Raw genomic sequence first — 15,625 nt, forward strand, 5'->3', positions numbered from 1 at the left:
TCTTGTACTAAGTATCATAAAATTAGTAATTGATACTTAGTAACAACGGTGGACCTTGTTGGGTTTAAATAAATTTAAATAATTCAACTGTGATCCATTTCCTTGGAGGTATAGCAATATGCTCAGTAGAAAGGAAACAACTGTATCATCTGCAGATTGGAGAAAAGTGATTTGCCGATGGTTTTTTAATGTAGCGCAAAACACCTTTTTTGTGATGATTTCTTAGTCATCTTGATTACAAGGCATTTGTTGACTAAATACCCCAGTTTTGGGAATCCAAGAGAACGATTTCTCTCTGAGGCTTGCATTGGGAATGACAGGCACATCCTTCTCACTGTCCTTGGAGAAGATGAAAGTTATAACATCTGTAGAATTTTTATGTTGCAGACGCTGGCCTGTTGCCACGAAATGTTGATGTATTTTAAGTCAGAATTGTTCTTTTAAGCTAATCAGCACTGTTTTTCAATTTTTTATTTTGTTGTAGAAGTGAGCCTTCTCCAGCAAAATAAGGTTTGAAAATATTTTACATTTTCTTATAGTTTTTATATATTATATAATTTTTAGATTGTTTTATTTCTTGTTTGGCCTCAATGATCCAGACAGTCATGACACCAGAAAACCACAATTACTGGCTTTGGGTTAGTAGAATTCTTTTCTTCCAAGGACGATCGCAGTATGGATGACAATAATGATAACAATAAAAACAATATTTATTAATAATAAATGAAGGGAGTAGACCCTCTTATAAACAGGTTCTGTTGATAAGAATGATAGAATCAGTGAAATTGATTTCATGCAATCTTTTCAGTTCTTCTTGATACTCTTTTCCTCATTGTTAACATTTGCTAAAATTTTACCGATGCTTATAATATAGGTAAATAGAAAGGCAGGAGTTCTAGATTCTGTCCCCATTTATCGGTGCCAATAACTAGGGATCGGCGCTATTATCGCCGATTTTTTTTTATTATGCGTTGGGAGTGGAACCCTAGCTGATGACCAGGGACTGCCTTATGCAGTACACTCAGGTGGAAGTTAACAATGTCTTTCTCAAGTGCTAGAGAATCTTTGTATAGGTTTCCTAAAGGCTTTGTCATTTCAGCCAGCATAAGCTATCTCCCCCTCCACCTGCTCTTTACTTACTGACTCGTGGACCACTGTTATCCAGAACCATCCAAGACCACTGTAAAGATACTTTTACAGTTGGTCGTACTTTAATACGAAGTTAATCATTTTATAAGGTTTGTTATAATACTTCCTAAGTTGCTGTGAGAAACTTTTTCCTAATTTGCTGTGGGAATGTTATGATCTCCACGAGTGGTAGGTGATGTTTTCACTTTACAACGTCACATCACTTCATGTGTTCATGATTTCATCAAGTAATAATATTTTAATTTCACAATATTGTGTAAAGTTCATGAAAGTGGAGAAAGGCTGGAGATTATCTGATTATCTTCTTCTTCCCAGCTGGTTTGCATTTTTATATGGGGTCGCCGTTTCAGATGAGCCGTTTCCATCTATTTCTATCCTGCACTTCTGCCTCATTAATTCCCTTCTCATATAAGTCTCCTATCACACAGTCCTTCCATCTCTTTCTTGGTCTCCCTCTTCTTCTTCCTTGAACCTCCATCCCTATAGTATGTCTCCCAGCATGGTCCTCATCTCTCCTCAACAGGTATCCATACCATCTCAGCCTCCTCTCCTCCACTTTCTTTGATACTTCCACCACCTTAGTCGACCCCCTTATGTAGTCATTTCTGATTCTATCCTCTCTTGTCACCCCAGACATCCACCTAAGCATTCTCATTTCTGCCACATACATCTTCTCCTTTGTTTTTCTCATGCTTGCTGTTTCCGTATCATACAGCATTGCTGTTCTGACCACCGTCTTGTGAAATTTTCCTTTTAACCTCAGCGGTACTCTTTTGTCACAAAGAACTCCAGAGGCCGCTCTCCAGTTGTTCCAGCCTGCCTGTACCCGATGTTTTACATCTTCCATACTTCCTCCAACGTTAACAAAAGATCCCAAATACTTAAACTTATCAACTCTCTTTATTTGTTCTCCACCAAGCTGAATACTTTCTCTATCATCCCCCTCAGTGGTGGTACACATATATTCTGTCTTAGATCTACTTATTCTGATTCCTCTGTCCTCCAGTACTTGTCTCCATCTTTCCAATTTCATTTCCAGATCTTCCCTGCTCTCTGTGCACAGAACAGTATCATCCGCATACAATATGTTCCATGGTACTGCCTCCCTTACTTCCTCTATTATAACATCCATCACTATGTTAAAAATAAATGGACTCAGAGCCGACCCCTGGTGTAATCCTACTCTCACCTTAAAACCCTCTGTCTCCCCAACACTGCTCCTCACTCTGGTAAATATATTCTGGTACATCTCTTGTATCAATTGCACGTACTTCTCTGGCACTATCTTCTCCCTCAGACTTCTCCAAATACCATATGTAGGTCCCTTTGCTTTCCCCAAAATTTTTCCATTAGTTGCCTCAGACAAAATATACCAACTGTTGTTCCCCTTCCCTTCATAAATCCCATCTGCTCTTTACCTATTTGTACTTCTTCTCTCAGTCCAGCATCCTTCATCCTTTCCAGTATCTCCAAAGTGTTCGACATCAATTTAATGCCCTTATAATTACCACTCTCTTGAATATCACTTTTCCCATTTAAAAATTGGGATCAATATACTCCCACGCCACTCATTTGGTTTCTTTTCCTGTTCAAGGATCTTTATCATAAGATCATACAGTATATCCACTCCTTCATCTCCTAATGCTTTCCATGCCGCCACAGGAATCATGTCTGGTCTGGTTGCCTTCCCATTCTTCATCTTCTTCAATGCATTTAGTACCTCTTGCCTAGAAAACCTCATTACCATGCCAATGTTCACTTGTCCATCCTCTCTTATTAGTCTATTATTTTCTTCATTTAACAACTGTTCGAAATATTTTTTCCATCTCCTCACAATGTCTTCCTCCTTTCTAAGTACTACACCATCTTGATCTTTTATTTGTTTGATATGTGTAATATCTTTGGTGCTCTTATTTCTAGCCTTTGATAGCTTGATCATCATCTTTAATCCTTCCTTTGTCCCCAGCTCATTATACACATCATCATACGACTTTGCTTTAGCTTGGGCTACCACCTTTTTCACCAACTTCTTTTTCTCTCTGAACCTATCTCTGTCCTCCACTGACTGTGACTCTTCCCATCTTTTCTTTGCCTCCTCCTTTTTATCTTTTACTACTTTCTCAATGTCTTCATCCCACCAACTCTCCTCCTTTTCTTCCCATATGATACCAGATGTCTCTCCTAGCAGCTCCTTTCCATGCCTTCTTATTACTGCTGCATTTTGTGCCACCATTCTTGAACCTCTTCAATCTGTATATCACCTCCATCAGCTTGATCCTTTTATACAAGATGTAGTCTATTTGGGAGCATCTTCCCCCACTCCTATATGTTATCAGGTGTTCCCTTTTCTTAAAGAATGTGTTTACAATTGCCATGTCAAATGACACAGCAAAGTCCACTACACTCTCTCCTTCTGGGTTTCTCTCCCCAATTCCATGGCCCCCATGCACCCTACCAATCACCTCATTTTCACTTCCAACATGACCATTCAAATCTGCCCCCACTATCACCCTGTCATGTTCTTCCAGTTCTTGCATTATTCCATCCATGTCTCTCCAGAAATTTTCCTTCTCTTCTTCTGTGCAGCCAACTTGTGGTGCTTATGCTCTTATAACAAAAGGCCTCTGATTATATGCGAGAAAATTACCTAAATATTGGGACACTATTTGATAACCTTTAGTGGTCATCAAACATTGAAAGTAACCACATTTTAATAGTCTTGTAAATATGGTTTGTAATTGGTTCGCTGTCAGTTAGTGTATTCTATATACATATCCCTAATTTAAGGTCCTCTGATCATGATTTTGTCAATCATGCAACTTTTGCATTCCTGTTTAAAGCAGGTATCAGTTGCACTTTTCAGCTGGAAGCAACTTCTCTTAAAAGGTGTCAACTTTAGAAAAAAAGCAAGACAGTAAATGATGTTGGTTCTAAAAGTTGTGATGTGACAGTTATTCCACAGCACCTGAAAGATAATTTTAAACTTGAGATTGAGCATCTTACCTCCTTACTATGATAAATACCTAGAAAACTTTGTTTATGGTATGTGCTGGTCTTGGGGACAATACACGAAGGTAAGCAAGACACCCCTGTTTGATAGATTCACCTACTTAGGTGATTGTGTGCTCTCTTGTGTGTGTGTTTGAAAGTGAAAATAATAAAAAGAAATAAAAAGTGTTAATACTAAGTGCCATGTGCCTTGCATTTTGCATGTTTTGAAGTACATAATAACAGTTCTTGATAATGGACATGGTTTGCAGCTGTAGCATTTTTAAGATGAAAAATGTACTGCAAAAAATTGATTGTTAACTAATGCATACAGTTTTTGAGAATGAACATTAAGCTTCATGAATGGTATTTTGCTGTACTTCTTAAGGGGCATTAAATTGTGGGAATATTGAAACTGGAAAGGTAACGACAACATCAGGAAATGAAAAATCTCTTGCATTTATAAATTCCTTTTCATTTCTCTGTCCAGAACGATAGCTCAGCACCGACCAGCTCTTCTGGCCATTCTCCACTGAAAATAAGACATTCCGTTGATTTTGGAATGGAGCACAGTCAACTGATAGTAGAAGATGGACTTCATACAGCTGAGGTAAGGTTCAGTATTGCAAGTGGTGGTTGTCATAAAGTTTGTTTTATGTAATTGATTTTATAAGTGGAATTATCCAATTACTTTTACTAAGGAAACTTCATTTTGTTGTGATATTGAAGTTCATTTAAGGAAGAGTCATTGAAGTTTTAAGCAGATCACAACATGTGTTTTTGTACATGCAACTTCCCCGGCAGATATATACTTAGCTATAGTCTCTGACGTCCCTGACAGAATCAAAACTCGCGGCACACGCGACAGGTAGGTCAGGTGACCAGCCCACTCCCGCCGCTGGGTGGCGGGAATAGGAACCATTCCCGTTTTCTAACCAGAATTTTTCTGTCGCCGGTAGCAACAACACTGTTGTTGGTACCTCCTGCTTTGGAATTCTTTTCTCGTTGGCCGAGGATTATCTGTTTGACCTTTGGTGATGTACATTGATCTTTGGCTTTGGCATACGCTTATCGTGGACCGTTTTTTGGATTTTGGTTTGGATACTCTTTAAAATGTCTGACGTGGTACCTGTATTTAGAGTGTGTACGAAAGAAGATTGTAAGGTGAGGCTACCGAAAGCATCGGTGGATCCTCACACGGTCTGTAAAAAATGTAGGGGAATGATTGTTCTGCAACTAACACCTGTCTGGAATGTGAGGGTTTAACGGAAGTGGAATGGAAGACCTTGGCTTCTTATGTAAGAAAACTTGAGAAAGATAGAGTTAGGAGGCTTCCATCAGAAGCTCAAGTAGATCTGCTCTATTGAGCAGGAAGTAGCTCCTAACTCTTCGTTAAATTCACCTGCTCATAGTTTGGTTTCAGCCCTTCCCCCAGCAGCGAACCCTGTAGATGCGTCTACGGAAATGGCTGCAATGAGAGCCTCAATAATCAACTTGAAATCGCAACTGCAAGCAATGAAGGAGACAGGTAAGAAGCAGTGATGTGTGCGTGATTTGGTGCAGTGTCCCAGTGAAGTGGAGGGGGCGTCTGACCGACTCCGCATTGCTCCTAGGCCTAGACCTCTTTCAGACTCCCATGACCAAGGAGGAGGATGTCGAAAGCCGCAAGGGGGATGTAGAGTATTCCCTACGGTCAGGCGTCCCTTCGGCAGATCCTGTAGCCGCTTCCGAGGCTGCCAAGGACAGCTACTGCAAAAGCGTCCTCAGGAAGTGCTTTTCGGACTCAGACTCTTCGTCCCCAAGAAGAGGATGGAGTTCTGCCTCTAAGTCGCGTCCTCTTAAGAGAACCTGGAAAACGCCAGCAAGCGAAGCGTTGCATTCCAGTCCTGAACCTTTTCCGGAGTATTCTCCTGCTCGTAAGAAGAGAGCTACGAGATCTCCTGACTCTTCTCCGGTAAGGTTTCGCACACAAGACGAAGGAAGTCTTGGTAGACTCCAGCAGCAGTTGTCTGCCTTAGTAGGAGTTCTTTCTGAAGCTCTTCTAGAAGAAAGAGTTTCTCTTCCCATCAAGAATTCTGTTAGGAGAGCCTCAGAGAGTAGGTGCCTGGCGTTAGCAGACGCTCCTCGCCTGAAAGGTTTTCGTCCCCAGCGAGACCTTCTTCAGTTGGATATGACAGGACTCGTGTGTCCTCTCCTTCTAAGATCGCTAATCGGAAACTCCCTACGAGCAAGAGTTCTCCCAGGAGTTTTTCTAGAGGCGATTACGCCTCTCATAGCAAGTATCAGGAGCCTGATTCGCCGGATTTCTCGTGAGAGAATTCGTTCGGCTAAGAGCTCCGGGAGAGAAGAGAGCCTCTCTTTTCAGAGCTCCGCAAGAAGGAAGGATCGTTCGTTCGTCCTCTAGACTTTCCCGAAGGAACAACCCTCTCCCTCCGGCAAGTACCCAGGAATCAGGAGTCCCGTAGGATCTTATAGATATCCTTCTAAGGACGCAAGAGTATCGCCGAATAGGCTCCTCGATTTTGACAAGTGTTCTTCGCCTCCCAGGAGGTATAGGAGAGAATCTAGCGCCTCTCCGAATGGACGCAAAGGGAAAAGGAGCTACTCGCCTGCTAGACGCAGTTACCAGGACGCAAGCGTCTCCGCTACTGGACTACGGGAACAAAGGGTTCTCCTTTCTCCTCGCAGGCGCATTTCGCCTTCCAGGCGTCCTCATCAGGACGCAAATGCCTCTCCTTCTTGGACCAGGCATCCTCACCAGGACGCAAGCGCCTCTCCTTCTTGGCCCAGGCGCACTCACCAGGACGCAAGCGCCTCTCCTTCTTGGCGCCAGGAACAGGATGCTTCGCCTTTCTCCTCGCAGGCGCTCTTTGCCTCACAGGCGTCTGATTCAGGACGCAAGCGCCTCTCCTAGCAGGCGCAAGGAGCAGAGCAGAAGCCCGAGTATAGGGAAGCTCCAGGACTCGTGCAGGAAGGAGGATAGAACCAAGGTTTCGGATATCCACAAGGGGACATTGATTCTCCTACTGATAGGATTCACAAGAAGGAAAAAGGCTTCTTTCTCCGGATCGGTCTCCTGAAAAGGCAAAGCCTCTTCGCCTGCATCGCTTTTGGAAGATGTTTCGGAAGAAGAGATCTCCAAAGATGCAGGAGTTTCGGACTATAAGAGACTTGCTTCTCTTTTGTTGCAAGTGTTTGGAGACTCGCTACGCCCGTCGGATCCCCCTCTCCGGGATCTTTATTATCTAGCACGAAACTGTCGAAGTCCTCCTCCTTGTCGTCAGGATGACCCCTACTCTTTCTATGAGAAAGTCTCTGAAGAGCCTCGAGAGCTGGCTCAGATCTAGGAAGGAAGCGGGGAAGACGGTATTCGCTTGTCCTCCTTCCAAAGCTGACGACGGGGAAAACCAGGTATGTGGTATGACCACCAAGGAGCCAATGGGCCTGGGACTCCTTCGTCCTCAGATGCGGACTTTTCCGCTCTTGTAGATTCTTCAAGACGACGCTCTCTGCATTCTGCAAAAGCCTCTTGGGGAATGTGTGAGGTTGATCATCTCATCTCAAGGGCCTGTTCAAGACTCTCGAAGTCTTTAACTTCATGGACTGGGCTTTGGGAGCTTTAGCCCCAAGAAGTCTCAAGAACCAGACTTCGTTACCATGGAAGAGGTTGGGCAGCGTATTAACTTGCCTAGACAAGGCGGTTATGGATGGCTCCAATGAAGTGGCATCCCTTTTTGGATCCTGTATATTGAAGAAGAGGGCAGTGTTTAGCTCCTTCTTAACACGAAATCTGTTTCGCCTCTGCAGAGATCCTCCCTGTTTTTTACGCGCCCCTCTCTAGTCACCTTTTTCCTCAGGAAATAGTGAGGGAATATCGAAGACCTTATCAGAAAAGGCCACACAGGACCTGTTGGCCCAGTCAGCTAAAAGGCTTAAAAACCTGCTGTTCAGGTTTCGAAGAAGGAAGAAAGTTCCCTTCCAGCAGCCCTTTCGGGGAAGGTCGGCTGCCCCTAGATCTTCTACTCAGAAGTAGACGATCGGAGAAGAGAGGAAGGTCTTCTCGAAGGCCGTTCGTCAAGACCCAGTGAGACTGCGGTCCTCCAGACCAAAAGTGGGTGCCAGGCTTCTAAACTTTTACGAAAGTTGGGCACAGAAGGTGCCGATGCCTGGTCCCTATCCATCCTAAAGAAAGGATATTTAATCCTCTTCAGGGAAAAACCTCCCTTGACTACAACTCCAAGGGAGTTGACAGCAAACTACAAGGATTCTGTCAGAAACAAGCCCTTTTACATCTCGTGGAGCAGATGCTTTACAAGGAAGCCATAGAGGAAGTAAAAGATCTCTCTTCCAGGGGTTTTTACAATCGCCTGTTCTTGGTTCCGAAAAATTCAGGAGTTTGGAGGCCAGTTCTGGACGTGAGCGCCCTGAACATGTTCGTAGCAAAGAGGAAGTTCACAATGGAGACGACATCCTCGGTGTTAGCAGCCCTGCGTCCAGAGGGGCTGGATGGTATCCCTGGACCTGCAGGATGCTATTTCCACGTGCCAATACACCCGTTCTTCCAGGAAATACCTCAGATTTATGGCTCAAGGAAGAGTATTTCATTTCGGGCCCTATGCTTCGGACTCTCAACAGCCCCTCAAGTATTCACAGGACTGATGAAAAATGTGGCTCACTGGCTTCATCTCGAAGGGATTCGAATATCCTTGTATCTAGACGAATGGCTGATACGAGCACAGTCGCGAGTCAGATGTCTGGAGGACTTAAAGCTGACACTGAAGTTAACACAGTCCTTGGGACTGTTAGTAAACCTCGAGAAATCCCAGATGATTCCCCCAGCAGAACATTGTTTATCTGGGGATTTGGATGGATTTCTCGGGGTTTTCATGTGTTTCCATCACAGGAAAGACAGAACCGCTGCTTGAAAAAGTAGCAACCTTCCTAGAGAAAGAACAATGTTCCGCGAGGGAATGGATGAGTCTTCTGGGGACCCTTTCCCTCGTTGGAAACAGTTCATTTCTCTAGGAAGCTTCACTAAGGCCTTTACAGTTCTATCTAAGAGAACATTGGGATCAGAGATCCCAAAATCTGTCCGATTCCTTCCAGATCACGAAGGAAATAAAGGAGGACCTTCGTTGGTGGATGAATCCGTCGAGGGATCAACGAAGGAGTATCCTTCACGTTCCGAACCCTCGGCTAGTGTTGTATTCCGACGCCTCAGATGCAGGGTGGGGAGCCACTCTAGGGACAAGAGAAGTGTCAGGACACCTGGAGGGGAGAACAGGTGTCCTGGAATACATCAATATGAAGGAATTACAGCGATTCACCTGTCTCTCCATACACTTCGAGGCTCAGATCTCAAGTTCAAGTCCTACAGATCAATTCGGACAACACAACAGCCTTAGCTTACATCAAGAAGCAAGGAGGGACGCCACTCGTTCCGCCCTTTACAAAAAGGCAAGAGAACTACTGCTTTGGGCAGAAGAGAGAAGAATCAATCTCTCCCGACGAGATTCATTCAAAGGGGACAGAAATGTAAGAGCCGACCTTCTGAGCAGGAGAGACCAAGTACTGCCTACAGAATGGACGTTGCATCAGGAGGTATGCAACAGACCTATGGAACCTCTGGGGGAGATCAAAATATAGATTCTTTTTGCCACCCATTGGAACAGCATGGCTGGAAAGTTACTGCTCGATCGCCGACCCAAGGGTAATTTCGGTGGACGGCCTTCTCCTCGATTGGTCCGGATAGACGGGTATGCTTTTCCTTCCTCCGTTCAAGATCATATCGGAAGTAGTAAGGAAGTTTGCACCAGCAGAGGGAGCCAAACTGACCCTCATAGCCCCGTTCTGGCCAGCGCAAAACTGGTACACAGAGGTACTGGGATGGATAGTAGACTTTCCGAGATCTCTCCCAAACAGGAGCGATCTTCTCAGACTTCAACCCCACTTCGACAGGTATCACAAAACACCTGCCCGCTCTCGCTCTAACTGCCTTCAGACTATCGAAGGACTTGTCAGAACGAGAGGTTTTCTCGAGAAGTTGCGAAAGCGATCGCAAGAGCAAGGAGACCATCTACTATTCGAGTTCTACCAGTCGAAGTGGGATGTGTTTCGCAGATGGTGTAGGACTCAGAAGATATCCTCTTCCAGTACCTCTGTGACAGATATAGCTGATTTCCTCCTTTACTTGAAGGAAAAATGTAATCTAGTAGTCTCTACAATTAAGGGCTATAAAAGTATGCTATCGTCAGTCTTCAGGCATAGAGGCCTTAACATTGGGGAAGACAAAGATTTACATGATCTGATTAAATCCTTCGAGACGTCAAAGAACAGAGGTATTAGAGCACCTAGTTGGAACTTGGATGTGGTCCATAAAGTACTTGATGACCCCCACCCCCAAATTCGAACCTCCCCGTAAGGATAACGTTCAGAGATCTGACAAGGAAGTCTTTATTCTTGGTCGCGCTAGCCTCAGCAAAAAGAGTAAGCGAACTACAAGCCTTAGAACATAATGTTGGCTCAGGAACGACTCGGCGTTTCTGTTCCTTCAAAACCGATGTTTTTGGCGAAGAATGAAAACCCTTCGAAACCTTGGCCTAGAACCTTTCGAGGTAAAAGGATTTTCGTCTCTATAGGTACAGAGCGAGAAAGGGCTCTTTGCCCAGTTAGAAGAGCCTTAAGTTCTACTTAGAAAGGAAGAACGAACTAAAGGGGAGTAAGGAGAGTTTATGGTGCTCAGTTAGAGATCCCGGAAGACAGATCTCAAAAAATGCTCAGGCGTTCTTCATCAAAGATGTAATCAAGGAAGCCCATATAGCGTGTAAAGAAGAACAATGGACCTCCTTAGAGTTAAAGCTCACGAGGTAAGAGCAGTCGCTACCTCTTTGGCATTCCACAAGAACTTGTCGATACAGACTCTAGTGGAGTCAACTTTTTGGAGATGCAATTCAGTCTTTGCATCCCATTACTTGAGAGACATTCAAGTGACGTACGACAAATGCTTACTCTAGGAGCGTACATATCTGCGGATTCGTTGCCTGGGACAGGGAGCTGAACCCAATCCTTTTTAGTTTTATTAGGTTAGGGTTTTTAATGTTTTTTTTGGTGCGTTTAATTGGTCGATTGAAAGAGGGTGCAGGAGTTGACCCCTTTCAAATCGTAGTTCTAACATGTTAGTGTGGTCAGGTGATCGGGATTGGTCGTTATGCTCCTTGTAGTGTCTTTAATTACCTAAAGCTCTATCATGTAAGAGGGTTAGCCCCCCGTTGGTATGATACAGGTCAAGGTTCTGCCATGTAAGTGGGTCAGCCCCCATTGGTACGATCCAAGAAAAGGCTCCTGGCCATGTAGCGGGTAAGCCCCCATTGGTATGATCCGAAATGGGTTATCAGTCGCAGTCTCATCCCTCTCTGGAACTCTGATGGCAAGCAGGAAGCATAGACAGTATCAATGAAGTCTTCTTCCATATCAGGTAGGAACAAGGTTGTTTTTAATATACCTACAACGTATGTTGTTTCCCCGTTTTTGTTTTTATATTCATAAATAATTAGTATGTAACTGTCTCTTGCCCTCCACCAAGGGTGTCAATCAGCTAAGTATATATCTGCCGGGGAAGTTGCATGTACAAAAATGATATTGTTAGTATACAATAAAGTTTTGTACATACTTACCCGGCAGATATATATGATTAATGGCCCGCCCAGCCTCCCCTCAGGAGACAGGCGGAAGAGAAAAATTCTGGTTAGAAAACGGGAATGGTTCCTATTCCTGCCACCCAGCGCGGGAGGGAGTGGGCTGGTCACCTGACCTACTGTCGCGTGTGCCGCAAGTTTTGAATTCTGTCGGGACGTCAGAGACTATAGCTAAGTATATCTGCCGGGTAAGTATGTACAAAACTTTATTGTATACTAACAATATCATTTTGAAACTGTAATCATATTAGGTTGCTTTTGCAACTAGGCTATCCATGTTTACGAAAATGACAGTAATATGTGTATTGAGAGGGAATGCCCAGTCCCAGGGACATTACATACTGTCACAAAGTTCTGACTAAGACACCTTTGTTTTGCTTTCTCTAAGACCTCTTGATAATGATACCTTATACTGTATAGCAGAATTTTCTAAATAGAGTATATGTGTATATGTCTGTTCACTATGATGGAAATCATAGGTATAAAGATCATAGAGATCAAAAACTTAAAAGTCATCAGGCTATATATAAGAATTAGGATCAGGTTGAAAATTTGTGATCAAACTTGGAGTGGTGTCTCATGTGTAATGAGTGCACCATGTAGAAGACGAACATTATTTTATATCAAGAAAGTCAAAGACAAGTTTCTTTTCTATAATGAATGGTATGAAAGACAGATTGAGGATAAAGCTGTTAAAATAAAAGTCTTGATGATACCACTGTTTATAAGTGGTACAGACAGCAACAACGTGTTGGCGTCAGTGTGTGAGATATGTGTCTCCAAAGTTCATTTCCACCTGACAGTACAGCTATGCGTCAAAGATCATAAGACTTGCTCAGATTTGTTAATTTCATTAAAAAAAATACAAAGTCAGATATTGGAATAATGTACGTTATTGGGTATTGCATCCTTCAAAACACCAGTAACCAGCTTCACTCTTGTTAATCACCCACCATAGGTCAATGTGTGCCCCCTGTTGGGCTAAGCTGGATGGCAGCAAGTGTCCAGGTGCCGTTCATTATTGTTTTGACACGAGAACATAAGTTTTTAAAACTTTACTTAAAAGCATCCTATATGTGAAAACCAAGAAAAAATGAAGTGATAAGTAATTGTACATTACTGCAGTAAATTAAATGTTCCTCAGAAATCGCCGTGGGATATAGTAGACAGATCATCAGCCACCTTGCATCCATTATTCTGTGAATTATTGCTTGACTGGCTGGAGTATGCTTCGGAGCTCGGCGAGAAAGGCGAACATGCGGTCCGCAAAGAACTTGGGGAGAAAGGAGGTGAACATGCCGTTAGAAAATACACCCAGCATATTTCAACCAGGTGGGTGAGGGAGGAAAGTTGCCAAAGCAATAACTTTGAAATGTAGGTTATGTAGAATTTGGGTTAGGAAATTTTGGAAGCTTGTATAAGCAGAGCTTCTGCATTTTTTATGTTGTTGCTTAGTAATCTACATATTGAAGTGCAAACTAGTAAATTTTATGATTGCTGTGGATGTTAAGAGCTTATGTAATAGATTAGAATGTAAATTCATTTATGACCTTGGATTTTACAGTATTTACTATACGTAGTAGTACAACATTTGTTTTGGTGTCCTAATTGTTAGTCAGTTTGGTACACATTATGATAAACCTTCCTAGGCTATACTAGCCTGAAAATGTAGCTTTGATATAACTGTGGTCTTAATTTTTGTTTGTTATAAATAAATTAGTATTTATGTATTAGTATTTACTGTGAGATTAAAACATTACAGTGGATTGTATTTTGTTTATTTTGTATTCCATGTTAGTGCTTATTAACATGGCATACTAATAAAAAGCTTGAAAGCTTTTAGTTTAGTGGCTGAAAAAAAGTATCTATCATGTGGTAAGACTATTATTACATTCAAATGTAATTGTCATTCATACTGAAATTCTTACAGTTTGGATAGAGAGAGGGAAAGAAAAAGAGAGCCCTTATTGGTAGAATCAGTTGTTTTGAAAAGACCACTTTCATTCCCAGTCATGAAATTATTATGTATTCTTATATGTTGAAACATTCTCAGCTTTTTTGTTCTTTTTGTGAATCTCTTATTATTACCTCAGTTCCAGTGTTTAGTATTAGATACCCACTTACAATACGTACTATGAGAATGGGCTGATATTCCTGTGCAATAGATATGAACTGCACACTATTCATTGTGCAGTATAAGTTTTCCAAAACAGACTATATTTTGTAGTTTTATTGCGTTGTTACAAAATAATAGCAACATTATTATTATTATTAATAGGGGTTAGTTTTTCCAGACCTCTGAGTCTCAAGTAGACTCTTCTCGGGCTGGTTATGATGGCAACATTTACAGTGATAGAAACAATTACCATAGATTAAGGAAATGGGAAATAAGGGGAGGAGATGCAATTGCCGTCGCATCTCATAGCAAGTTTTCTTGAGAGAGCAAAACTGACCTGGGGTTAACTATTGACAGACATGCAATACCAGTGTTCATCACTGAGCTTCAAAAGTGGGTTTCTTCAAAGTGGACAGAGGTTACCACAGAAATATTCGAGGAGATGGATGTTGAGGGCAAGTCACCAGTCTACAAACTTGTGGAGTCAGGCAAGGTGAGGTCAGCTTTTTAATTATATGCATAAACTGCATTATTTCTGATCTTGTAGAATAATGTACTGCAAAAATCATAGCCTCATTGATCGAGGTATATGTTTACCCTCCTACCCATTGAATATGTCTTTCTTGCTAGAATTCTTTTAGGCCATTTTCAGGCTGTAACAACACTAAATAATACGATGTCATAATCTTTTGATAATGAAATAACCATGTTTTATTACGTATTTATATTCTACTTTACATTCTTTCTTTAGCCACCAAATGTGCTGAAGTCTAGGTCTAGTGGAGGATATGACGTTAAGAAAATAATAATTGTAAGCCGAAACAACAAACAGTGGTGGTCATCAATACACGAGGACAACTTTCACGATTACTACATGTCCACCATTAAACGTAAGTATTTTTAGCCACTCTATAATTCAGGTGTTTTTTTTATAGTATCCATTAATCAGATCAAATCATTGTTTTTACAGATTTGTCATGTTTCCTACTGGTAAAGTATGTAGCATAAATATACAACAGTCTTACAGAAGGCAAAACTATCAAGCCATTACAATTATTTTGTTGCACATATAGTTGCCAATAGAGGTTTCTGGTGTAAAAAGTAACCACCTAGTAAACATTTTCAGTGTTGTCTACCAGATTTTATCATCATTATTACCTCCTGTGATTTGACTTTGCCTTTTAAAAAATGTGCATAGTACTTATTATCAACACTGTTGGAACATTTTGTTGTTATTTTTGAAGTTGAAATTTTATTCTAAAACCATGGGTAGATGGTAAATTTCCAATATTTGTATATGGTTTCTCTCCTAAGCTTTTTTCTTGCAAGAAAATTATTAAATATGCCATAACTGTTTCTGCTTTGAGTATACGTATATGGATAAGTGAATTGATGTAAGAATAGAAAATTTTTCCTCCTAGTTTTAATTAAAGCCATTAATTTTTTGCATCATCAGCACTGTCATTATATTTAGAAATGTTTTCATCAGCTTTTACTTTCAACATTTTCAGCAAGTAAAGCCACACAAAGGTATCCTCCTCTCATTGTGTGGCCTAAAGGCCAGTGCATAAGTGAAGAGGACTCAGTTTATCCGAGACCTGACTCAGGACAGCCACCAAGTGGTCTTAGCACCCCTGTTACAGCTCCTCCAACAGGAATTCCTTCTTCCATGACTAGC

General features: G+C 41.9%; 1 protein-coding gene across 1 annotated transcript in view; it reads left to right on the forward strand.

The window, feature by feature from the left end:
• LOC135227071 (KICSTOR complex protein SZT2-like) overlaps nucleotides 1-15,625 on the forward strand; it is a gene marked incomplete at its 5' end in the record, with an annotated part of 399,314 nt that overhangs the window by 214,051 nt on the left and 169,638 nt on the right. Inside the window, 2 exon segments of the mRNA XM_064266896.1 lie at nucleotides 4,628-4,747; nucleotides 12,976-13,120. Coding sequence (XP_064122966.1) covers nucleotides 4,628-4,747; nucleotides 12,976-13,120 — 265 coding nt within the window.

Source organism: Macrobrachium nipponense, chromosome 15 (genome assembly GCF_015104395.2).
Source record: "Macrobrachium nipponense isolate FS-2020 chromosome 15, ASM1510439v2, whole genome shotgun sequence".
In the NCBI taxonomy this organism is placed as follows: Eukaryota; Metazoa; Arthropoda; class Malacostraca; order Decapoda; family Palaemonidae; genus Macrobrachium; species Macrobrachium nipponense.